Source organism: Melanotaenia boesemani, chromosome 12, assembly GCF_017639745.1.
Source record: "Melanotaenia boesemani isolate fMelBoe1 chromosome 12, fMelBoe1.pri, whole genome shotgun sequence".
Lineage (NCBI taxonomy): Eukaryota > Metazoa > Chordata > Actinopteri > Atheriniformes > Melanotaeniidae > Melanotaenia > Melanotaenia boesemani.
In genome coordinates, this window is record NC_055693.1 from 7892640 (window position 1) to 7918905 (window position 26266).

Below are 26266 nucleotides of genomic sequence, written 5' to 3' on the forward strand. Positions count from 1 at the left end.
TGCTAAATCATGTTAAGTACAGAAAAATCAACAATCAGCAGTAAAGTCTGATGTTGACTCATCTTTGGTTCTTCAGACGTACAGGGTTGTCTTGCTCTCAAGTTTTGTGTGATTGTCTTTTAGTTCAACTTTTCTTCACAAACTGATGAGACAATTATACAACAGAAAATCAGGAACTGCATAAACTAGTTTTGGTGTGTTGTCTGCATTTTTAACACGCTGCTACCTTTTAACATAAAATGAAATTTAATGCATGCATCTACTGTGGAAAGTAAAACAAAATAAACTAAAAGTCTCAGTAAACTAAAAGTTGATGATTCAAATTTGTGCTTCATTTCTGGAGAATGCTTGTGTGGTTCTTTAGACGGGAGCTTCTTTAGAGAATAAAACTGTAACCAGCTGCATGAGTAGGTAAGGATGCATATTGTGAGGAAAACCTTCAAATCTGCACCTGGATAAATAGGTCGGTTTACATTTTCTCACTTCTTAACCCGCTTCGCTGTCTGGCTTTTTTATTTCTTGCTCAATTTTAAGAAGGATTGGAAAGAAAGACATCAATCATGTTTGTGTCGTTCTGCTAGCTCGAGTCGGGTTTATTAACACCCTCATGCTATAGCCAGGCTCCCTTAGTATCACTTTCAATATGCTGCTGGAAAAAGACTGTCAGAGGAAACTGGAGCAGAGCATTAAGTTAAAGTTTTAATTGGCAGACCTGCACAGAAAGCCTTGGTAAATCGTTAGTGTAAAAATGTCTGAAATATCTAGTGGTCACATAGCAACTACAAGGCTTTTTCTTAATAATTAAAATACGTGGAGAAGAAAAACTAAAAGGGCGATTCCAGACATTTTAGCCCTTGATAAGGAAAATTAACAGAACTTCTTAATACACAAAGTAACTTCTCACTCCTACTGTGGCAAAGAAAAAAAAGAAAAAGCATCAATACTAGTCATCACATGACATTTCATAACTGCATATTTGTATATATTTATATATAGTATGTGAATATATACAGCCCAGGAAATATAAAATGCAATTTTGTGCATTGAAGGCAAAAGAAACGTCTTTCATTAAAACATTTCACTTTAAAATAAACTCACTGGTGTATTAACAGGCAGTATACAAAACAATGATTAAGTATGCAGAAAGGACACACAAAAAAGGATGAACACACAGTGTGTCTGCGCCCAAGAATCAGTGTTTCAACTTCTGCCTCTTTTCTTAAATAAGATGTAGCGACAACCAAGAAATGATCTCTGATGAGCACAGCTAACATCTGTCAGTGGCAGCACACAGATCTGACACGTTTAAATTAAGTGTAGACAATTTACAAAGAAACTGTTTTTCATGTGTTGTTGTAGCTTTTGGAAATGTTACCAACACTGGACTGATTTTCTGGGGCAGTGTATACTCTGAAGTAAGTCTGTTAGAACTTTACTTTTGTCCATGTAAAATGCTAAAAATTGAAAGAATAGTAATGCAAAATCCTCTCTTTATGTCACTCAAATGCAAAAAAAAAGAAGAGTCAACAGACAAATGCACAAGCTAGACTGACAAACAACACACACAAATCTATCTTTTCCACCCTAACAGGAGGTGGAACTCAGAGAAAGGCACGACACAGGAGGGTTTCAGCCTTGAGAGATACTCCAGTAAGAGAGAGAGCGAGGAGGGCTCTGAATGCCGCCTTCCACCCGGAAGCTGAAGGTGATGGCTTCACTTCCAAAGGACAGGCTGCTCAATGGCATAACTGATCTCGCAGGATTCTCAGATTAGTGCTGGGATCTGGTCTGAAGTCAGGTGCCAACATGGCAGACAGGCTTCTACATGATCGTCACTGCAGCTGAACTCTGTACGCACAGATGAGGAGCTTGACCTGAGGAAGACGGGGTTAGAGGAATGGTTAGGGTGGGTATCATGGGCTTTTTTTTAATACATAATTTTCCAAAAATATGTACATCCCATAGAAGAAAGTCTGTCTATCCTTATTTTTGCAAAAGTTTTTTTTTCTTTATTTTAAAACCTGAAAATAGAAATAAAAATGTGTTTCTTCAGAAATTATAAGTAGTCTTTTATTTTAAAAGGTCTCCTAACATTTGCGGGGAATGAATTTTATTTTGCTGGGCTTAGTTAAAAATGGCTCTTTGGACTGTAAAGGTTGCAGACCCCTGGTCTAAATTCAAAGCTAAACTCAAAACTTGCCTGCTATCATTGCCCCACAATTACACACAACACAAGATGTACATAGAGCTAATGCCCATGCAACAAAACCACAACGGCATTTTGACCTGAAACAGCGGAAACAGCTGTATTGATGAGGGCTGCATTCCACATAGAGGAAGTTGTGGATATAGATATGCGTGAAAGCACATCTGGAATGCAGCCCTGGTTAACACAAGCTGACACTAGCACCAAATATTAGCGTTTTATACTTTTTATACTAGTGTTGAATGTTTTCCTGATAAGCAGTCTTGTTAAGCACATTGATTTAAGTGTGATGAAATGTGCTCCGTCATTAAATGGCCACTGCCTCCTTCAGCTCCTACTAAACATTTCATTACAGACTGGAAGAACTGTTTCCCAATCTTTTCTCTCTCCCTCTCTTTATCGATAAAGTTTGACCTGAAACTACAGCTCCTGAACAATGTTTGAGTCACAGCTTAGTAGCAAATCTCACATGATTCTTCGGGTCTCTAGATGACCTCTGACAGGATGTAGAGCTTTTTTTTTTTTATTAGTGGTAATCTGTATCTGGGTTACCTTTGCCGTTGGTGCTTCTGCTAGACGGATGAAGAGCTTGTTGATGCCTGGAACTGGGCTAAAGGAGTAGATGAAATGACTATCCTGAAACATTAAAGACAAAAAAGGAATAACATGAAAAAAGTGTTTTATATCGCCACTTAAATTAGAATCATTGTAACAGCATATAACTTTCAAACAAAGTTTAAGCAAACTTTCTAAATGCCCCCTAGGCATTCCTTAGGCTGAATAGTATTTTCATTAAGTAATTACATTAAATATGTGATAGATGGTAGTAATATACTGGATGCTAACTGGAAACAGAAGCTTCAGCAACACAATGCGTAAGTCAGCTTGTCTGTGTATAAGAGAAAAATGGAGAAAGGTCTGCAGTAATTACGTTTTCTTAGGTATTCTGTGTTTATTTTCTCAAACATGGGTCATGTTTATTGTCTTAGGTTAAAAGCAACTCTTCATTCCTATAATCAGTAGGACTACTATCCTCTTAAATAGCATCAACTCCACTACAAAAAAAGAAAGAAAAAACTTAAAAAGACTATTTTAACATGCAACTTTAATTTGTGTAAATAAAATGAAAACAGTTCATAGATTGATTTCTACAAACCTGGATTGGATTTATCCAACCCTGCCAAAATACTTTAGTGACTTTAAAAGCTACTATAAAAGATGCTAAATAAGTAAAGTAAATGCATTGCATGCAAAAAACTGCCACTGAATGAAATTGAATAGATCGTAAAATTATCAATGCATTTTGCTCTTGACTGTTAGTTTCTATTTGTTCTGCTAATGTGAACAGTAGCATCTACAGTTTTTGAACCAACCAGGAAAATGGGGAGCTGAAACTTGTCGTTGAGCACCACAGCGTGCACGCTGCAGGGTCCACAGAGCCTGGCTGTCATCTCATTCAGGAAGTTGGCATGGAAGATGAAGAGGAGGATGCCTGAACCTACAACAGGGCAAAGGGATTGTTGGAAAAGAAGAATTTTAAGGAGAATCCACTTAAAAAAAAACTAGTAGTAGTTCAGCTCTGCTGAAGGTTTCAGTCACTTCACTGCAGGCATAAACTGCATTTTTTTTTATTTAGAATAAGACAATGTCTGTCTGCATATTTACTGTATATTCCTCCCTTTCCTGAGCTCAGGGAGGAATGATTAAAAGATAATTAGAGTCCTTGGACAACATGGAAAGTGAAATTGTGAAATGAGTAACTAATAGATATCAACAATACCCATTTTTTTTAAAAAAAAGAGTGAACGCTGTTTGCCTCTTAAATGGTTTTAGCTGAACAAAAAACATATAAACTATCAACTCTGTTGTGTGAGATAGTGAAGTTGTACATAAAATAGAAACAAAAACTGAGTGTTAACAGAAATGCATGTTTTACCTTCTGGTTGTGGCTGTGGCTTGAAGCCAAACTCCAAAGAGAAGTCAGGTCCTTCACAAAGTCTGTGGCAGGCCAAAGGGAAGACTGGCTCCAGTAGCACCAGACGAGACTCAAAGTACGATCGGATGGTGTCTTCTGCAACACTGGACAGCCTAAGAGACAGAGACATGTATAAAATGACATCACAGTGCTGAGCAGTACTACCAAGGAAATCTCTAAAAAGTTTATATGACATAATCAAGTGTAGACTTAAAGAAAAACCAACAATAAAAAAACAAAACAAAAAAAGAATCAATTATATATTGTAAACAGTACAATCCATCTGCTATCAGCTGAAATCTGTTCACACTTACATGTTGATGTGGTCTTTGACGAGGTCATACACCATCAGATTGTTGCTGACTTTGGCAAAATATAAAGCTGTGTTCTTGTGTTTAGAAGTTATATTGCAGTCAGCTCCATACTCCAGCAGGAGGCGCACTATGTCAGTGTTCCCTCTTTTGCATGCCTAAAATAAAAAGATAGAATTTGTAGAGATCCCACCAAAATGTGCCAAAACATAAATTAGATCATCTGTACCTGATTAGTTTGTGTTTTTGTATAAAACACCTCTTTGATGATGTGGTTACTCAAAAAACAACAAAAAACATTTGCCATCAGCTTCATCCACAAGGTCTTAAAACCCTGATTTCTGTGGTACTTTAACAAATTTAGATGGTTAATAAGCTGCCCTTTTAACTTGATATCACAACATTTGGGAACAAAATTCAGAGGTCATGTTTAATAAAATTAACAAAATCCAATCTGCAATTTGCAAGAAAGGACAAAAAACTAAAAACTAATTACTACATGAAAGAAAGCTGTGATGAACTTGGACATACAAAATGAATAACTATGTGGTAAATGGAATATCAAGTCAAAAAGGGAACAGTTATGGTATTTTTCAGCTGATGACAACATACTATGGAAAGCTGTAGGCAACACCAGTTAATTTCTTAGATTTGTGGCTTTCTTTTACTGATATCCTGCATATTTCTTGTAAGGGAAAAAAACATGTAAATTTCAATTACACCTATGAACACAGTCGTTTTTACATGGAGGAACAAACTCAGAACCAAATGCAGCATTTACTAAATAAACCTTCATTTATACAGCAACAAAGTTCAGACAAAAGTTAAAAAGATGAGAAAAAAGATTTAGCTGGATTTAATGGAAAAAGTGTAACCTAGTGCACTTTTATTGTATTTTTAAATGTAATGCTATGTTAATATTTTACACAAAAGAGTCAACCAATAGAAGTTCATGTCTTTCCAGGTTTTCAAGTCTGCTGGTAGTAAACATTTTGTCTTTGTTAATTATGACAATGGTTTACATGTCTGTAGTTTAGCAGTTAGTTGATATTTTGAGCAAACGCTGCAAACGCAGCAGCTCATAATAAAAAAATCACAGTGAAACACTTGTTACACTCACTTTGTGTTGGGAAGTAAAAAAAAAAAACCTACACCATACATGACTTATATTACTCTCTTGCATCGCTTTACAAGTGTTTGATGCCAAAAACCATGATTTTATATATCAGCTGCATGCATGCAATATGAATGCACAGAACAGCATCAGCAGTAGGAAAAGACTCATTGCAATGTAGCATCAGTAGAATTAATTTCAGTCACATTTTCAGGGACAAAATTATACACCCACCCCCCAAAAAAATCTCAGATTAAGATTGAAGTGTGTGTGAAATGCAGTCTCACCTTCATTAGTGCTGTTTCCCCTCCCAGTGTCTGAGCGTTGACATAGGAGCCTGCCTCCAGGAGGATTGCAACAGTGGTCAAGAAATTCTGATGAAAAGATGCATTACATTAAAAAAACAGTAATCTGATGATGTGTTTACATAGCTGCTGAATAAAATGTAATGTTTTGAGTCACCGCACAGGTAAGGAGACCTGACTAATCTTGTGCGAGAGGCTGAGATACCTTTTCAGCAGCGTGCATCAGTGCTGTGGTGCCGTTCTTCTGTCGAGCATTCACCCTCACGCCTTTCTTAAACATTAACCTGAGGATGTCGTCCTGCCCTCCTGCTGCTGCTAGCATGCACAGTGACATCCCGCTGACATCCTGTGGAAAAATGGATATAAAGCTGCAGAATTACAAACCAAGAAGGTACAATTGATAAGCTGCTGCTTCCACCGGACTTTTATATGAGCAAGCAAGAGGGATCCCCTCTAAAAACAAGATGTTAGGATAAAAAGAGGAAAAACTAGCGTTTTTACATATATCCAGATAGATCCATTGTGTTAGTGAGATGTTTCTAATGAAGCTGTAATTGGGGGGTTTTAGGTTTCTTTATCAGACATGTCATCTGTCTTCTATATCTATCTATCTATCTATCTATCTATCTATCTATCTATCTAAGTGCTAAAATAGTTATTTTAATTAAAAATCAACATGGATGCAAAGTCAAAAAGATATTCCTCTCTTCAGCAGTAAGACTGAAGAACTGGATAAAGAGGCAAATAAATTATACATCCAACTATCCTCAAACAAATACATATCCTTTTCACAACGAAATCTTAAAAAATTAAGCCAAGAAGCTTTATTTGTACAAGCTGAAGTTAAATTCTTTACAATACTTGATAGGAGGCATTATTTGAAGGCAATATATAGCAAACAGAATAAACAACAAAATGTGCTTTTACAGTAGCAATAATAAAAAAAAAAATACTGCAAAACATAAAAATACGTGGTACATGCTGAAACACAAACAGTATACACCTCCTTTTACAGGAAAGCAGCAACACAGAAAAAAACAAAACCCTCTGCCATTATTGAAATGTGTATAAATAGGTTATCTGACCTGGTTCTACAGAACTTTTCACAGTTGGGATTTTATGCATGCTGGACACTAATGACTTTGGTATGAAAGGGTGAACACCGGTTGTACAAAACAGTTTTACTACAGCTGCTACCGAGGCAAACAAATACTTCAGTGACAAAGACAAGTGCTCTCCACACCTCACAATAATTTCCTCTTCATTTAATCACAAAGAAAACTTGACTGCATGCTGCTAAATCTTCTTTTCTTTGTAGAAAAGATGCAGCTCATCAAGATACCTCTGACTTTCTGAATATTCAGTGTAACAGAAAAGGAGTGATAAACAGAAAACATTTTGGACTAAAAATGAAACGAAGTAGTTCAGCCAACAGATGCAAAACCAAAGAAGTGCTTTTTTTTTTGGAAAAATGAAGATTGAGCCTCTGTCCAATACTTAATATTTAATCCTTCACAATATACAAACATTAAGTTCTACCAAAAATAAAATGGGAAATACTTCTAATACTAAAGCTGCATGTTAAATAAAAGTTACTATAGTTACATCTCTTTAATGTCTTGTATGTTCAAGACGAGTATTTCAATCTTTGTTACAACTATTAACCTTTCTTTTAAAATAAAAATAAAAACTATACTACTGGGTTATCAAAAACAAAATGTTTTTATCATCTTTCTCGTTGAATCATAAATTGATGTCATTAACTGTTAGAAAAAAAGATATACAAAATCCACATAATAAGGCAACATGAGATTGAAAACTGGATATTAATAACATCCAGATTATAAAAGTTTACAATGAAGTAATAAAAATGAGAACGCTACAGTGTATTTATCTCAAGTTAGGGTAAACCAAATACAATACTAAAATATCACTGTGTAGTATTACACAATGCTTCTCATAACAAATAGGGAAAAAAAGACGGTATGACAATCAACAGGATCCTTAATGGAGAGAACGGGAATGGGAAAACAACCACACATTGAAAAAAACAAACCCTCCCAAAACTGAAACTTCCTTTCCTATTCTGTAGCGTCAGAAAGTAAATATATACGGTTACTTCTGCAGGTTACTTACAATACAGGCTACTGGCTAAAGCAAGAATATATATATTTAATACACTTGGGTTTGGCATTTGGGAATGACGCAAAGCAAGTCAACCCACATCTCACGTTTGAGGGATCTGCTACAAAGATTTGCTGGTAGAGTTTCTATTTAAACTAAATTACATGAAATACTAATGAAAACAGTGTGAGCAAAAAAAACAACAAAAAAAAAAACAAACAAAAAAAAAAACTACAGAAATGTAAATTAGTTTCCAAGTAAATAATACTGCAAATTTGCAGTCAAAGAGGCCATTTTTGTTCAGAAAAATGGTGAAAAAAAAGCCATTTCTACCATTTTCAAGCTGCTCTGACATGAGTTTCATCATTTTCAAGCTGGACTAGGTGACAGTTACTACTTTCCATAGCTAATGACTGGTAATGATCTGTGAATCCAAGAGAAAATGTTCTTTTTTTTTTTATCTCATTTGAAACATTTCATAACGATAATCAGTGGTGGTCTAAAAGACCAGTGTTTTTGCAAGCATATAATAACAAATCTGCTTTATCTAGACAAAAGCTTCACCTATTTATTTAACATTTATTTAACCAGGCAAGTAATTAAGAAGAAATTCTTATTTACACTGATGGCCTGGCGAAAGCTACAGTACAAACATCCTTTCTTCTACCCATTTAGTGTATATTCATGCAACAAATAGCTTGGTCCGCTGGACTTGATATTAAACACAGTACACTTTGGAGACGTGTATAATTAGAAGAATGGAAGGACAGTCTGTAAATGCAATCATCTACATCGCAACTGAGATCAAACTTCACCAACAGTCAACAAATAGTCAATATCTGCTTAATTTTGAAGCTACACTTGATTTGAGGTTAAAGCCACAACTGTGTAAAATCCTCACTGATCACGCTTCTTAAAGACTTTTTACAGGGAGAGATAAACTGGACCATCCCAGTCAGTGTTTGAAGTCTGAGTCTCTGGTTCTGGTGGGCTACTGGTGGGCTGTTTACAGGCAACAGCATGACCTCTTCTTTTTAGTGACTGGATTGAGTTATGTACAAAATATTTGATTTCTCTCCATGTTCTGCTGCTCAGTGCAGGCTCAGCAGCTAAACACGCATCACAATCCTTTTTTCCTGGTACTTTTATTAGCTTACAGAAGTCTCCAAGCTGACGCCTCACTGCTGCTTGTTCTTCCTCACTCCACAACCTCTTGTTTCTCTTTTGAGGTTTGACACCTGGAGTGGTTTGTTTTCCTGCTGAAGACATGGGTGTGCTTTCCTGTACCATTGGTGCTCTGTCAGAAACACCATGCCCATGAATTGATGGGACAACCTGTGCAGTTGAAAGGACCCTTGCTGGGCTTGTGTGATAAGTGGGGACATCTGAATGGTTTAGAGGTGTGAATGAAGACATGATAGGCCTACTTCTGTCATTTAGTGTTGAGAATGCAGAGACAATTGGTGCACTTGGGGTATTTAACTGCGTATATGTTGGGACCATTGAGGTACTTGGGGCATTAAAGGTAGTATAAGAAGGAATCATTGGCGGACTTGTAGTGTCTTGCGGGGTATACACAGAGGGGTGCAGCATACTTGTGGCATTCTGTGTATACAAAGATGACATTGTCAGACTTTGGTTGTTTTCTGAAGTGTAAACAGGAGGCATTAGCGCATTTGTAGTGTTGTGTGGGGTAAATGTAGGGACCACTTGAGTATCAGTAGCGTTCAATGGCGAATAGGTTGAAATCAAATGTTGATTTGTATGGACCATATTTGTACTAGAGTAACAAAAAGATGCAAAACTTGCGGTCATCTCTTGGGAGAAGGGTGAAGAGTCTCTCAAGTTGGTTGGTGGTGGCACTGTCATACAACAGTCTGAACTTTCTCTAAGGTGATCTGGATTCACTGTTGTCATAGTACACATATCACTAGTGTCCTCCATGTCTGTCTTTGTTGTTTGATCTTCAACTTTTGGACTCTTTGGATTCAGAACATTTCCGTTCCCATCAGACTTTTGTTGGTTATTTCTCCTCCGTATTGTCTGCAGTGTGTTGTGTACATAATTTTTTACATCTGTCCAAGATCTTCCTCCAAGATCTGGCTCAGAAGCAATGCATGCATTGCATTCTTTTTTCCCTGGAACCTTCATCCTTGTGATAAATTCACTCAAGTAACGTTTAACAGCAGCTTGTTCCTTGTCAGTCCACGGCCTTCTTTTTAAAGCAGGTTTCTGTCCGGTCCCTAAAAAGACAAAAGTATTGAGAATCACTGTAAAGTAAGAGAAATAAAGTCTACATCAAATTACAGGCCTACTAGTCTGTCAGTTATTTACGTCTTTTAAGACTGATTTCAAAGTGTTCTGCTTTGTTGTTTCAAATGTTAGCAATGGGCTGAGAAAATTGTTAATTAACTGTTTCTGAGCAAACTTCATCTTTAGAGAGTCTTGAGTAGCATTAGAAGTACCAAACATCTGAAACATCCAGAATGAACAAATATGGAAGAATTATGTTGTGTAGTCTTGGATAACAGGTCATTTGCCTTAGAAAGGCACATCAATGGATTACTAACCAACTGAAGAAAAGGTACTTACCATCTTTTACAGTGCTCGGTGGACTTGATGGCAATGCTCGATCCATCTTTAACAGCTGTTTGCTCACTTCCTCCAGCTGAGATGCATTTTGAGAGAGTCTGTAACATTCCTGACTGCTCCATCCCAATAACTTTGCCACTAGATCCAGCTGAGGTTCACCAAGGCTCATTAGCTGCCAGCAGCTGGCAATTTGCTCTCTTAATGATGACGACAGAAGTGCTTCTGGGTTTTTAACTCCACATTCCACTGCAGCCCTTCGGAAACAATCCAATCCTCTGATGAAGGAGGGACCTTCAGTCCTTGCAAACAGGTATGGGTTGGTTTTTGATACACCTGTTTGCTCTCTGTGTTCAACAAGCAAGTCTACTGACAAAACCATTCTGTCTGTTAGCAGCACAAGCATGTTCCTTCCATACTGGCCTTCTAGTTCCAATCTTGTGAAATTGGAACCAAGGTCCATCTCCAATTTAGTTATTTTCCTTACTTGATCTGCAGAGGGCGTAAATACCCCGCTGCTCTTCTTTTGAGTGTAATTTTGCAAAAGAAGTCTGCCAATATTGCCTACCCTTCCCCTGTTGAAGAGACACACATCCGCTAAGGTGGCTTCACTTAGCTTTTTCCATGTTGACATGCTGGGACTTTCTTTCAACTCCTTTCTTGCTTCATCCTCTTCCCCAGTAATAAACTTGTGGAGTTTCATTAGATCTTCCGTCACAGTTGATTTGTCTATTTCCACTTTCTTGACTTCTTGTTTTACAGACTGGGTGAGAACTTTGCGAGAAAAAGACGCACTCCATTTAGTATCGAGGAGCTGTATAAACTTTTTCAACTCACTTTCTGCTTCACTATCCTCTGTCATGCGACTTTCTCCAAAAGCTATCTCTGCAGCTCGTTTTAAAGAGTAACCGATCTTTGAGACAAGAGAAATGGTTTTAAACTTACTAGAGCTTGGGTCAAATCCACTAACTTTTTTAACCCCTTCAACAGCTAATTCAAATCTGGATGGTAGACATATTTCATGCAAGTACTTCACACTCTTGTCAAGTTCATTTACTGCAAGCACAAATCTACCTAATTCCCTCATCTTTTGTGCAATGTAAGCAAACTGAGACTTATCGTGGTCATATTTAGCAGACAGTGTATTGCCGTATTTACAAATAAGGGGGTCAATTCTAATATGCTTTGAGATTTCATCTTGGTGCATTATGTGGATGATCTCCTCACAGTTTGCAGTTAAGAACTCAGACATAGGAAGCAGTGGGGAGGAGGCATTGTGACTCCGAGTTCTTTTGGTCTTCTCAGATGATTTCTGATCTCCCTTTCTAACTTTACATGACCGCTCGTGTCTCCATAAATCTGTTTTGCGATAAAATGCAAAACAGTGCTGGCAAGGCAGGAAGTCTCGAACAGATATGGCTGGTTTCTTCACCTGTTTCTTTGTTACAATTTCTCCTTCACCACTTTTAAGAACTTGGCAATTATGTTCATAATCTCCTTTATTGCGAATTTGGTCAAGCAATGTCTGTCTAACTTTGGAACCTCTGGGAAAGTGTATTGCATGGGCAACATCTGTTTCCTCTGCATGCTTCTTTTCCAAATGCTTGGCAAGTTGGGTAAAAGCCATTTTGCAATACAAGCAGAAGTGTTTTTTGCAAGATTCCTTCTTCTCTCCCTCTGTATTGCTGGCCTTTGCTTGAAGTACTTTTTTACAGTACCTTAGACTTGATCGTGTTGGTAATTTGATCTCCATAACTTTTTTGCGTTGACGTAATCGTGTTTTAATCATCTCTTTTGTGCTTGACTCAGAAGAGACTTGATCTTTGCCATCTGATTTACCTGCCACCATGTTCTTTCGCCCACCACGTGCGAGCTTTCCTCGTTTGGCAGACCTGCGTTTTTTAGCTATGGCCCTTTTTTTTGTTTGGTCATCTTGCTTTCCCACCATCTCTTCTGCCTTTCTAGTTACATCTAAATTATTAGTGTTTGAGCTCATTTTGGTTGATGAAACATCATGGGTGTCATCTGATGCCTCCTCTTCCTCTGCTACCTCCTGGTTTTCCTCTCCTTGACTTTCCTTAGTGGTGAATGAACCGCACGCTGCATTTTTGGATTTAGTTATATTGTTCCCACCTTCTTGTATATTCTCATGTTTCCCCTCTATCCCTTGCTTAGTATTTGTACTGGCAGTGTCGCTTGGCATTGAATTGTTGCTCTTTGACCAATCCAATTCTTGTTGGATATTCTCGTTTGCTTCGGAAGTACTGTCTTCATTTCTTGCACTTTCAATGTCAGATGTGAATTTAAGAGTACCACTTGAACTTCGCTCCTCAATCAAGCTCCTTTCGCCTTCAAATGATCTCTTCTCACCAAAAGTACACGCCTGTAAAAGAACAAGTATATGTAAGACTCACTGCCAAATCAGATCTCAGTAATATTTTGAGTGAACCTAAAACAGATGCTTTAGAAAATAACTGTGAGTGGAAAAACAAAAGCTAAACTTTGTTTCGAATTTTGGTTAAGTGGTAATTTTAATTTATTTTTAGTTTTTTGTAAATTCTTTCTGCTTTATATAATGGCTTTTTTAAACACTTCAGCACCTTGGCAATGCCCCACCAAGATCCAGGCTCATTCAAACAAAAGTCAAGGCGACGGTCACGCATTATTTTTTTTCAAGTCCAACATCTGTATCAAAAACACCCTGACACCACATTCAGTACAAAAACCACATGTGACCCATTCAAGAACAGTTAATGGCTTTATTGGATCAAGCAGCGTATTGACATTGTGTCTAATCAAGTAGTCATGGGGTGTCGGATGAAATGCTACATGAAACGAACAGAACACACTGAAACTAAACAAGTAGTTGATACTTTTAAGCCATTTACATGAGAATTTTTGCTTTGCATACCAGTGTAGTAACAACCTAAACTGGTAATTTAACATAACATGTTTCCAATATGGCTAAACCATCTAAGGGCTGGGATATTCTTGCTGTGAACGCAAGCGTACACGTCAACGTTCTGCTACATTTGTGTATATACTTGCTGCAGATGACGGAAGTACGGCGTGGCCAAAAAGCTTAATACTGGAGGTCACCGCAAGAAGTACACAGCACTTGGACTTGGAAATGGTGAAAGGGTCAATCTACTGGTCACATTGTATTTTCAGGTCATCAGCCCCAAAACGATTTCAATTTTATGCCAACTGTTAAGGCACAAGTGCTTATCACTGTGCAATACGTAGGGAAAAAATAAATAAAAAAATAAATAATATATATATATATATATATACACTACCGTTCAAAAGTTTGGGGTCACTTCCCTATTGAATCCCATGGCAAAGTGACCCCAAACTTTTGAACGGTAGTGTATATATATATATATATATATATATATATATATACACACACATACATACATACATGCATGCTGGTAGTTACAGACAAGGTCTGAGATAGTTGTCAAAACTATCATTGTGTTTACTTTGGACCTATCATGTTCATGCTCTTGTTCGCATGAGTGCCACTAGCGTTCAAGTCAATATTGCAACTCACGATCGTGGCACGTTACCTCGCGACAAAGCAAGTGGCCTTAGTGTAAAATACAAGCTATAAACGCATGGCAGCCAAGGTACGCATGCAGACGAGTAGCTGACAGCAAGTATATCCCAGCCCTGACAGAGTCTAGAACCTGGCAAGACACAGATGCAAAACAATAGAACACTTAAAGTGCCCAACAATTGATGTTTTTTTTTTTTTTACATTTAAATTAAATTGTGTATAACTTCTTTAGACGTGACCTACGCTTTATTATTTTCAGTCAAAACAATAAAGATCTTGGCAATGTTATGGTCACAAGTGCACAGTACATACATTATGAATGATGATGATACATGTTCTGAAATCATATACACTATGTACCTGCTTCATCTTGTCCAGATACTCGTGTTCACCATGGTCTTCCGCAGGCTTGTTCACTGCAAAGAAAGATGAAACTATAATGTCTAATGTGCAATAATGGCATCTACTTTTAAATGAACAATTAATATTATCGATATATGCTACTGATGTACAATTGTGCTAATAAAATAACATAAAATTATAAGATAGTCTGGTGGTACACACTGGCATGCAAAAAATATTAAGGGCAGATATTAATATTAAAGGCCAAGGGCATCGTTTTTCTCACTTGAGAAACAAGAATGTTACCAAAGTAGTTACAAACAACTATGAAAACATGGCTTGACACTGCAAAAGATATAAAAAAATGAAAGCCTAAAGTCTAAAGTTCTCATAGACCGTCATCTTTTAAGCCATAGTTCCTTTTTTAAAACAATAACTGCTGTCAGAGAACTGTAACGACAGTGCTCTGTACATAACGATGTACATAAAACGGCAATGAGAAAGCCTCACTTAAGCTGTTAGCAGTTAAAAAATGCCACCATGCCATGACCAGGGTGAGACACTAATGTAAAATCTCAATGGATATTTTCCAACTTAAAAATTTACCGATCAGGCTGAAAGGAAGCAAACTGTAACCTTAGTTCTCAAAACACTGTTGTTTAACTTTAAAACCTATAAGTTACCTTATAGCCCTGCTGGTTAAAACACTAACAAATGTTGTAAGCAAACTATTAATCATAAAAAATTTACACCCTTAAATTTATTAGCAAATACCCTATTTTTGTTTTCAAATTAAAAAAAAGAAAAGGAGACCATGTCCTTACCTTGGTTTGTTGCAGGAGTATGTCACTTTGGAGTGGTGAGAAACATCTTGAGGTGTTGATTTATCATTAAGCATTTAACAAATTCTGTAAATGTAGATCTTGAAGTCTTTGGTGCACACTTTGGAAAATACATCCCCACTTATATTAATAAGCCTTGCACATGGACAACTACAGAGACCCTTGGAATGTGATGAGACAGGGTCATCTCTGCTAAAACAGGCAGCCAAATTTTCCATCCCTACTTATAGTATTGCTAGTGTAGTAAAATAAAGATTATCCTTGTTAGCTCCACACAGTTTACAGTAGACTAATTTGATCAAACCAAAACCAGATTATTGTAGGATTATTGTCTGGTTCTGCCAGAGGTTTTTCCTCCTGTTAATAGGGAGTTTTTTTTTATCATCACTTGCCACCCTGTGCATATTCATCACGGTCTGGAATGAAGACAAGACTTGATGCAATCTGTTGGTTTCCTTAGATAGACTATTATTTTTAAGAATGCCTTGTGTGAACACAATTATTATAAATAGGACAAATGTGGATTTGTTTTAATTAAGTCTATAAAGAGCCTTTAGATGACTTTGCTCTGAACTGCTACAATGCAAATAAAGCTGAATTGACAACTGAGGCAGAAAGAGGTTTACAATCCTATTGTGCGGCATAACAATGAACACATTCATATTTTTGTAAATTGTCAGTCCCTTCACGATTTTGCAACAGCTTTAGTGAAAAGTTGGAGCGGAAAAAAAAAACAAAAACAAAACTGTGGTGGCTTTAAATGTTTTTTTTCTTGCAAAAGCAACAGGATTTAAAAATATATATATTATTTTCAAACACATTTTATTTAAATAATCACACTGGGAAAGTATTTCACCATTCAGCAGGATGAAGTTGCAACTTAATGTTTAAACAGCAAAAACAAGGGGCAAATATACTCAGATTCTTTCAACATTTAAAACAAATTCGGATGTTTTAGAGTAATCATGTTGATATTTCCTCCTCTGCTGACACATTTCAGACCTTCTCTGGTGCCGTTTTGTAGTAGAAAAATGTTTCTTAGTTGAGAAGTTTTCTTTTGTTGCACGAGGAACAAAATGCCTCACCTCCACTATCATGCTCAATGCTGGGAAAGTAGTTTTAGACTCTAGAGCAGTGTTTCTCAATCCTGGTCCTCAGGGACCACTGCCCCGCATGTTTTAGTTCTGTCCAACTCCAGTACACCTGATTCAGATTAATTGAACTGCTTGTCAAGTTCTTTACAAGCCTGCTAAGGAGCCATTAATTTGAGTCAGTGTGTTAAAGATGGACACCTCTAAAACATGCAGGGCAGTGGTCCCCGAGGACCAGGATTGAGAAACACTGCTCCAGAGCAGGGGTGGCAATCTCCAGTCCTCGAGGGCCGGTATCCTGCAGGTTTTCATTGTTTCCCTGATCTAACACACCTGACTGAAATTAATGGTTTATTGTGAAGAAGTTGACAAGAAGCTGTTGGATCCATTTGATTTTATTCAGGTGTGTTGGAGCAAGGAAATGACTAAAACCTGCAGGATAGCGGCCCTTTAGGACCGGAGTTTGACACCCCTGCTCTAGAGTCTTTATTAGACAGGTGCTTGACAGGAAAGCAGGTCAAAGAGAGGGGGGCGTGGGGTGACATGCAGCAACAGGTGCCGGGGATTTAAACCTTGGCAGGTTGCTTCAAAGGGCTGCAGCCTCTGTATGTGAGGCTGCCACTGAACCAGATGAGCTAAACTCCTCCCTAAACACTGGGGAACTATAACGCTCAGTAACTGGCTGCAATTTTAGATGGCAGATGTGACACAATTCCCCTACACACATCTGCACTTTGATAACCCAAAACAAAGAAGTATATATATCAGGTAATGTGAAGGAGTACTGACATTTGTTTCATTAAAGTTGGGGTGACAGGATAAAAATGGAAAGGGTATGCAGAATTCACAAGGATTGGCTGAGTTTGAGTTAATAGTTGTGATCACAACAGTGCACATTCCTGGAGGGATCAAACAGTAAATCTGAGATTACATCAACTAATTTATATCTCATGTGGAAACAATCCACAAGAGATAAGTGATTCTTTTACTATATTTTATAAATGCTTACACAGTACCAGTTCAGAAGTTTGGAAACACCTTCTGCAAAACAAGTAAGTAGGCGTGTCCAAACTTTTGAACTGGAAATGCTTTGTCCAACCATGTTTCTTGTAGTACAGTTTTTGAAGCAACAGTACTCGACTGAACAAGTTCTCATCCTCTAGTGACCAGTTTTTTTTTAAATCAAGACATGACTTGTCTCTCATCATACAAAATGTTTTACCTCCCCAGCCTCCCCATTTTGGACACCAATCACTCCCAAACATACACACTGGGGGCAACCAAGGTGCAAACTGTAAAATGTTTTTTTCTTTTCTTGGAAATGAGGGCAGAAAGCATTGAGATAAGTATAACAACATGACTAAATAAATAAAAAAAATGATGGTTGGATGAATGCTTCTATAAAACTTTCCGAAAATACTTTGAAGTCAAGAGTACATACCTCTTGCTCAAGATTGTAGTCCTCTTTGGAATTTAGTGCCAACTTAACAGCCCTGTAATCTCCACTTTTCACAGCATCTCGCAACTCACCTTACAGGCACAAAACAGAGTTGCATGGGTTTTAGAGAATATAAAACACACTTCATACAACACAAGGAGAAAAAAATAATTACATCTTTACATTTTTTTTAGATAGTGTCTCAAGATAAAAAAAAAAACAAAACAAAACAAAACAAAACTAAACAGTAATAACAAAAAATTAATAATAAATTTAAGAGTATAAACCAGCTATACATTACATTAACAACTCAGAATAGCAACACTTTAGCATGTCACACATGGACAGCAGTGGCAAGGTTATATCTATGTTAGCAAGGAAATCATGTCAACACATGGCTGCAGCAGCAGTCTAGTCCACATGAAAAGAAAAAAAAAACAAACAAAAAAAAAATCTGGGAGATTGTTTACTGATTATCTAATTATCCAAATACACTACATTGCCAGAAGTATTCACTCACCCATCCAAATAATTGAAATCAAGTGTTCAAATCACTTCCATGGCCACAGGTAGGGCTGGGCGATTAATCGATAAACTTTGCTCCCAACTTTGAGGGAACAGCTTGGGAATAAACCTTTCCTGTTCCAACATGCAAGGTCCATGAAAACATGGACTGTTACAACTGCAAAGGGTGGGCCAACGTCATATTGAACTTATATGATTAAGAATGGGATGTCTATTTAGTTCATACAAGAGTCAAGGCAGGTGAGCAAATACTCTTGGCAATATAGTGTATGTGATTGTCTCAGATGAGGGAAAAAAAAAAACTTACTGGGTGACAAAGGTGGACCAGATAAGATCTCATTCTCTCCACTGAGATGCTTCTGAAAGTCATCCAAGGTCATCCAATCCAGGTTGAGGTCTATTCCTAGACTCAAGGTGGCTTGCCCCTTTTCTGTGCAACACACAGTACAGGGTGATTATTAGTTGGAAGGTTAAAATATTTATTCAGCAACAGTTTGGCAACATTCACACTGCAGCTCAATTTCAAATTATTTTGCCCATGTGTGACTAATATCGGATTTGTAGCGACAATGTGAACAGCACAAATCAGAATTTTTTTTTAAATCTGACCCACGTTCATATGTTCCATCATAGGATACCTACATGATCTGTGTCGAAGCAACCTCAATGTGAACATTAATGCTGCATTTCAGTCGACTTTGTCATCACAGAAGTGAGACAAACGTCACAATTCAAATCTATCTCAGTTACCCTCTTTCATCAATTGGGGATCATTTTGTTGGTTCCGATTGTGCAAGTACTTCCAAATTCATAAAAATTTACATATTACTTATTTACTTCCGTAAGAACTCAGACATTTATATACTTCTGGATTTGAGTCTGCAGTGTGAATGTAGCCTTTGTTCTCTCTCAAGGTATAAAACTAAAATCAACATTACGTATTGCATGGATGTAAAAGACAAATGTGTTATGCTGAAGCAGCTAACAAACAGATAAACAAAAGATAACAAACGTACCAGATTTGTCTGTGGCCTCTGGTGGGTCTGGGGTGTCATCACATGCCATGAAGAGTCTGGGCTCACTGTCTTCTCTCCTCTTCCTCCTGTCATTTGTTGGGGTCTTCCTTTCCCAGCCTGGACGCTGCGCCTCCACTGGCCTGTCCTTTCGTTCCTTAGAATCCTCTGCTGGCCGAAGTTTTCCGGTGGATTCGTCTTCCCGCTCTTCGATGTCTAAGCTGAAGCCATGACTCTGCCCAGGTCTGGTTACTAAAGGAGAAACAGAGAAGGGACAGTAATTATCAGATGACAATTAAACTTTAAAAACCTTTCCCTATTCATCAAAGCTGCAAATCAGCCTGCTGTCTGTAGACTTTTTTTTTTAGCATATTCATGACATTGAGACTAAACACACTAAAGATTAAAAATGTATTAGGAGACCTTTTCTCTCATCTTAGCCGAAATACCTGCAATGATTGTGATAACTACAACTAACACTAATTAAAACACAGCCTGCATGTTAATATGATGTTTGTAGAAATAAAGAGCTGTAACCAATTAAACTATCCATGACTCATCTGATAACTCAAATAATCATCTTAAAATATACAACCACAGCCTGACTTCAATCCCATCAAAGTCTACTTATAATATTGGATGATCTGTTTAACACTTATTGTAGTTGTACAACAAACAGTCGCAGTTGTGGGTCCATGTGCTGGAGGGTTGAAACTTTCCCATGTAAATAAATGTTATAAAAGGTTTTCTGACTATTATTACTATTTTTACAGGGATGTTGTTGGTGTGAACATGAATACAAACATTAAGAACAATAAGAAGAAAAAAACCTTTTAGTTCCAAATTTGTAAAAGTCATCAGAACACTTTTTGGAGCAATAACATTATTTTAGGCTGTATTTTCCTCCTCTCTCGCTCTCAAGATGATTCTTAGAGAGAATAGTTATTTTAACAGTGAAAGCTCAGAGTTTAACTTTTTTTAGGTAACAAAGCCACTGCTTCTGCTTCATAGTATTGTCTCCTCGTGTTTAGGTGTTGTTTTGTTGTATAAAGTTTAGTTATTGAGACTTTGTTACATACAAACCTTCTGACTGTTTGGACCTCTCTGCCTTGTCGGGCTCTGGTTTCTGAGCAGGTGACTCTTTTGCTGTTTTGGAAATCTTCTCAATCTTTCCAAGTAACTAAAGTTAGAACAAGAAGAAAATACTGTTAATGCCTTTTAAATTTTTACTTTGTGTCCTTTTTTTCCTACAAGATGGATGAAATAATCTTACACCACACAAATAAGCAGGAATTCCTGTGATAGCTAATACAACAATATTGTCCCTGTGTTAAAAACTTGTTTTTTAGGGTCAAGGTAATAAAAAGATTTTTGTTAGGTTTAGGCATTTGGTTGTCGTGGTTTAAGTTTAGAGTTTTCTTAATTCCTTTAAAACCTGTTGAAGTGGAGAAAAAGCTGTACCTTTTTGCTACTCTTCTCTGCAACAGGTGGATGAACTGATGGCCTCCGAGGGGCTCGATCCTTGGCTTCGCAGTTTAACAGGAACTTTTCAAACAGGTTAGTTGAACTGCTGGCATCCTTTGTCCCCAACGCCTCCTCTTTAGTCACCTCCTCCTCCTTAGCCTTGGTGGTGCTCACAGCTGCGATGGAAGATGAGGATGACGATGAGGATGTGGAGGAAGAAGGGACTTTTTGTGGTGCTGATGCGCTCTCATTCCCTTTGCTCTTTGCCTTTTTATGTAGGATGGAGCTGTCACTTGAGTCTGATTGTGGAGCTGTATCTTCCTTGTTTTTATTACTCTTAGGTTTTTGCAGGCTGGTTTCTTTCAGGGTGCCATCTTGCTTTTTGCTCTTTTTATCATGGATAAGGTCCTTAATACCCTGCAACTTTACTTCCCACTTCCCCTTCTTTTGTTTGAACTTTTCCTCCGAACCGGCCTTTTCCCATAGCTTTGTCACAGTCTCTGTTGATCCAGAATCCTCCATTTGGGACTCTGATGGGCCATCACTTGGGTCTTCTTCTAGAGGAGCAGTGGCTTCATCTTCAGAAGTTTCTATTTTCCGCTCCTTCTTCCCTTTCTTTTTCTTTCCCTCCTCTCCCTTGTCTTTCTTGTGTTTTACTCCCTCTTTTCCCTTTTCCTTCCTTTGTTTTTTGGAGGGAACAGGCTCTTCATCATCCTCATCAGAGTCAACAAAGTGCTTTTTTAGTTCAGTCTTTTTCTCCTTGGGAGGAGAAGGTGGGGTTGGGACTCTCTCCTCTTCGTCATCTGTTTCTGGTGCTGGAAGCGGCCTCAGCTCCTCTCTACGTTTATCTTTCTTTTTCTTCTTTTTCTCCTTTGGAGGGGGTTCATCCTCTTCTTCCTCTTCCCGGATCTTCTTCTTTTTCTTTTTCTTCTTGATGGGAGCTTCAGTTGGCCGTTCTTTGTCGCTGTCGCTCTCAGAGTCGGCATCGAACACGTCGCTCTTTGTAGGGAGCTTCTGATGAGAGAGCAAAACAGGCAGGAAATACCCCAGGTTCGAGTTTTCAAATAATTTGAAATAAAAACTTTAACTTAGAATCAAATCTCAGATAGATGGTCCATCCTAACTTAAATAACTATAACCAAAAACATCATTTCAGCAACAATACAGAATGTAACCCACCGATTAACTTGTGTAGCCAAGTGAACACTTAGTTCACTGTGCAAATCAGATCACTTTCAAAATGATGGTTGCTCACAGTCTCTGTTCAAATAATTTACCTATGATTTTATTAACCAACCATATACATGTTGTCCACTCCAAACAAGGAGTCAATGCTGCTTAATAAAGTGTCTACAAACATTTTCCCGTTTACAGAACAAATGACCTGACCGCCACTTACCACAGTCTTCTTGGATTCTGCGTCCTTCTTGACTTTAGCATCAGCCAGTTGCTTCTTAAAAGCTAAAAGGACTTCACGACAGTCCTCTAAATGAGCCTCCGGCTCCCAAGTATCATCGTCTGAGCAGTAATTCTTCCAACGAACTCTGTAGAGCACTTCACCCTGACCAAAAAAAAAACAAACAAAAAACCAAACAAAAAAAAACAGACAAGATAAGACAATCTGCCAGAACTGAATGATTTTTATCAGCCATCTGAATCCAGATGATGTTTCTATGTTTACAAATAAAGCTACCAAACTTGATAGAAGTAGCTACTGCAGTATTTTTTAACTGTATATAATTTTATTTGATTCCCTGAGGAATTTCTAATAGACAATACATGAAAAACTCAAACTAAACATGGCTTACAGACAGCCTATACAGAGATCTTGTTTGCAGCAAGTTTAACAAAAGACATTGCTATAGATTTATTGTAATCAGCAGAAAACCAGTTGTAGAACATGACCATACTATGACAGTAGTTTAAATCTAGAGCTTTAAAAATGCCAATGCCTTTTGACTCATGACTATCACAAGGAAAATGGCAGGTTATATATTTGGATTATGGTCCAGTTTAACTTTTTTTCCTTTTACACTTAAGAAGAGAACAAATAAAAACTGCATGCACAAAGTTACAGTCACACAGTCATTTTCTTAGATTTGCCTTTTTAAAAAGAAGAGAAAAAAAATAAGCTATGGTGGCCTTTCACAAATGTATGATTTGATAGCCACTTAATATTCATCACATACTTTGATCTTTTCACTAAAAATATATTGGAAGTCAATCTGAGTCAAAGCTGAGTGAAAACCTTGTCACAAGGAGAACTTAGCTGGGAAGATGTGCATAAACAATGCTGGACACTCAATTTGCTGCACTGGAATACTCGCATGAAAAATTACATTAATACATCATTTGCCATTTGAAAGCTGCAGACTCCCATCTAACATGGACGGTACAGATCACATATCCAGCTTCACTTCTTTGCTTTACTTTCACCCTGAGATTCTTGAGTTTTCTATGTCCTCAAGCGGGATCCCACAGAATATGTTTAAGGCCAGAAGCAAATCAAGGTTAAGTAAAGTGTGTTAAGAATAACTCGCAAGGGCTTTTTACAAACCTAGTTATATAAAATAAATTAATTAAAAAAAACACAAAACAAAAAATGTGTTGTTTCTTAAGTATACAACAGAATCAAGAATCTTAGTTCACCTTATGCAACTAGTTGATTAGAAAGGTCTGCTATAGTAACCATATCCATTTTTGGATCACTCTACATTTGTTAATTCACATTTTGTATAGATTATTTACAAAGTTTAAGTTTAGTCAGGTGATACCACATTGTAAGGGAGTGGGTGTATGTTTGCGGTTAGCTGCTTGTACACATAATATATACAATTTTTATATCTTGGAAAAAACAGGTTACAGTTTGGATGCACCAAGCCAAACATCAATTCTGCTTTTGTCAATCCTTCAGTTGGTCCTTTAATCCAAGACTATGAAGTACTCTAAATAAGAATTTTTTTTACTATTTTGTAATAAGGTCTAACACTCATAGAACAATAATTATTGGAAAATACAATTTGAGGGAGATCGACCATGAACTGATGTTTTGACCGTCAACACAGTTGCGCATAAAGCTGCTACAACAAAGTCACATTTTGTAAAAATGTAGCGCCGAAATATTAGAGTAACATAATCTTTTGGAATATTTCCTATTAGAAAGAAGCAGTTAAACTTGAAAGTGAACCAAGTACAGCTGTAGGTTCTCCATTTGTGTTATATGATGTTAACTGCACATACAATGCAGCACTTGTCTACACTGTAAAGCAAATTTGTAGTACAACAGGCTCAATGCTAACATGCTAACTAACGGTTGTGCATAGATGGTTAACATGGATAGGTTCTGCTGATTCTCAGCGTACCATTGGCACATCACCCAACCATGTTTCAAGCCCAGTGAAAGCCTTCGCATTATTCCCGGTCTTAGTAACTAAATTTGCCACTAAGCAGCAACAGCCACCATGAAAACATTTACGGGCTTGCAGAGCGTCCGTCCTTGGCCTCAGTAGGGGAGAGGCGAGCGGACATCATGGGAGAAGTTGTACAGTGAAACGGCTCTGAAAACCAATATGAGCACGCGATGAAGTAACTTAAAAGACATCAGGTGCATCAAAGGGCGCTGAAAATGAATTTCAGATAAATGTTTTGTTCACATGATGGGTCTGACCACCGCTGTAGGTGGGCAATGCGTCGTGAGGGGAAAAAATGCCAGCCATGTTTGCCCAGCTAGCCGGGCAGCTACCTAGCTTTTAGCTTTACCTCTTCAACCCGCATGTCTATGATCCTTTCCACTTCATAAACATCTTCCTCTTCGTCTTGTTCACTATCCGCAGGTTCGACCTTGTCGGTTTCAGCCGCCATGGCTGCTGGATTGTAAGGTTGACTAAAAACTACTCTATTTTGGATTTAACACTCGTAAGGCCGTTGAGTGTTGACAGTGTTAGGACGCTAGCGCACCTGGCGGTACTGCACTAGCTCTGCAGCTCAGAGGGTTGTACCAAACTCAGAGCAGCTACCGCCCATAAGCACAATGTGTTCAAATACTGCCGCTAACCTCTGTTTACAATTTGTAAATCGTGCTAAAGTTTATCTTTTAATTTTTTTGCAAAATTTTCTAAACAGGATTTTTCTTATATGCATTGTGGAACTAAATACAAGTGAAAAAAATAGAATATCGTGCAAAACTTAATTTTAAGAAGGTAAACTAATTATTGTTGTTGTTGTTGTTGTTCATTACATGCAAAATGAGATATTTCACGCATTTATTTGTTATCATTTCGATGACTTTGGTTTACAGCTTATGAAAACCCAAAAATCCAAATCTCAGAAAATTAGAATATTACACGAGTGAATGAACGAATGAACGAATAAATAAAATGTTTTTGAATACAGAAATATTAACCATTTGAGCCTCTTTTGAATAAATTACTGCCTCAATGCAGCGTGGCATGGATGTTACCAGCCTGTGGCCCTGCTGGGGTGTAAAGGAAGACCAGGAGGCTTTCATAGCGGCTTTTAACTCTTCTGCATTGCTCGAACTCATGTCTCTCGTCTTTCTCTTGGAAATGCCAGATTTTCTATGAGGCTCAGATCAGGAGTGTTTGCTGGCCAGTCAAGCCCAGTAATGCCTTGGTCATTGAACCAGGTTTTGGTTCTTTTGGCAGTGTGGGCAGGTGCCAAGTCCTGCTGGCAAATAGTCAGCATTTCCAAAAAAGCTTTTCTGCTGAAGGAAGCAATAAAGTGCTCTAAAATCTCCTGGTAGACAGCCGCCTTGACTCTGGACTTAATAAAGCACAGTGGACCATCAGGAGCAGATGACATGTCTCCCCAAGTCAACACAGACTGTGGAAACATCAAACTGGACTTCAAGAGTCTTAGATTGTTACATCTCCATTCTTCCACCAGACTCTGGGACCTTGATTTCCAAATGAGATGCAAAATTTGCCTCATCAGAAAAAAGTACTTTGGGCCACTGCTGAACAGACTAGTTTAATTTTGTCTTTAGCCGAGGTAAGACACTTCAAAGGTTGTGTTTTGTTCAGGAGCGGTTTGAGGAATACGACAGTTGAAGTCCATGTCCAGGATGCGTCTGTGTGGTGGCTCTCGAAGCACAAACTCCAACCTCAGTCCGCTCCTTGTGAAGCTCCCCCATATTTTTGAATGGCCTTTATCTACCGATCCTCCCCAGACTGAAGTCATCGTTGCTAGTTATGCACCTTTTCCTTCCACACAACTTTTTATTGATGTGCTTTGGTGCAGCACATTGGGAGCATCCAACTTCTTTTGCAATTACCTTTTGAGACTTTCCCTCCTTGTGGAGGGTGTCAATGATGGTTCTCTGCACAACTGTCAAGTCAGCAACCTT

General features: G+C 37.8%; 1 protein-coding gene across 5 annotated transcripts; it reads right to left on the minus strand.

Annotated features, from left to right (window-relative positions):
- Positions 1–686: 686 nt before the first annotated feature.
- On the minus strand, positions 687–24885 carry mphosph8 (M-phase phosphoprotein 8). Of its 5 annotated transcripts, none has more exons than XM_042001210.1 (14): positions 24661–24885; positions 22301–22462; positions 20899–21912; positions 20521–20617; positions 19441–19689; positions 18732–18854; positions 17903–17991; positions 6117–6257; positions 5894–5980; positions 4496–4650; positions 4143–4294; positions 3580–3704; positions 2759–2842; positions 687–1874 (listed from the first exon to the last, which is right to left on the minus strand). In XM_042001210.1, exons 1-14 carry the CDS (start codon positions 24760–24762, stop codon positions 1833–1835), a joined length of 2622 nt encoding a protein of 873 aa, XP_041857144.1. In that variant the 5' UTR covers positions 24763–24885; the 3' UTR covers positions 687–1832. The 5 variants fall into 5 exon arrangements, with proteins under 5 accessions (XP_041857144.1, XP_041857143.1, XP_041857139.1 ...); XM_042001209.1 differs by having other exon boundaries at positions 20899–21915; XM_042001205.1 differs by lacking the exons at positions 687–1874; positions 2759–2842; positions 3580–3704; ... (2 more) ...; positions 5894–5980; positions 6117–6257 and adding exons at positions 6721–10278; positions 10628–13007.
- Positions 24886–26266: the final 1381 nt, after the last annotated feature.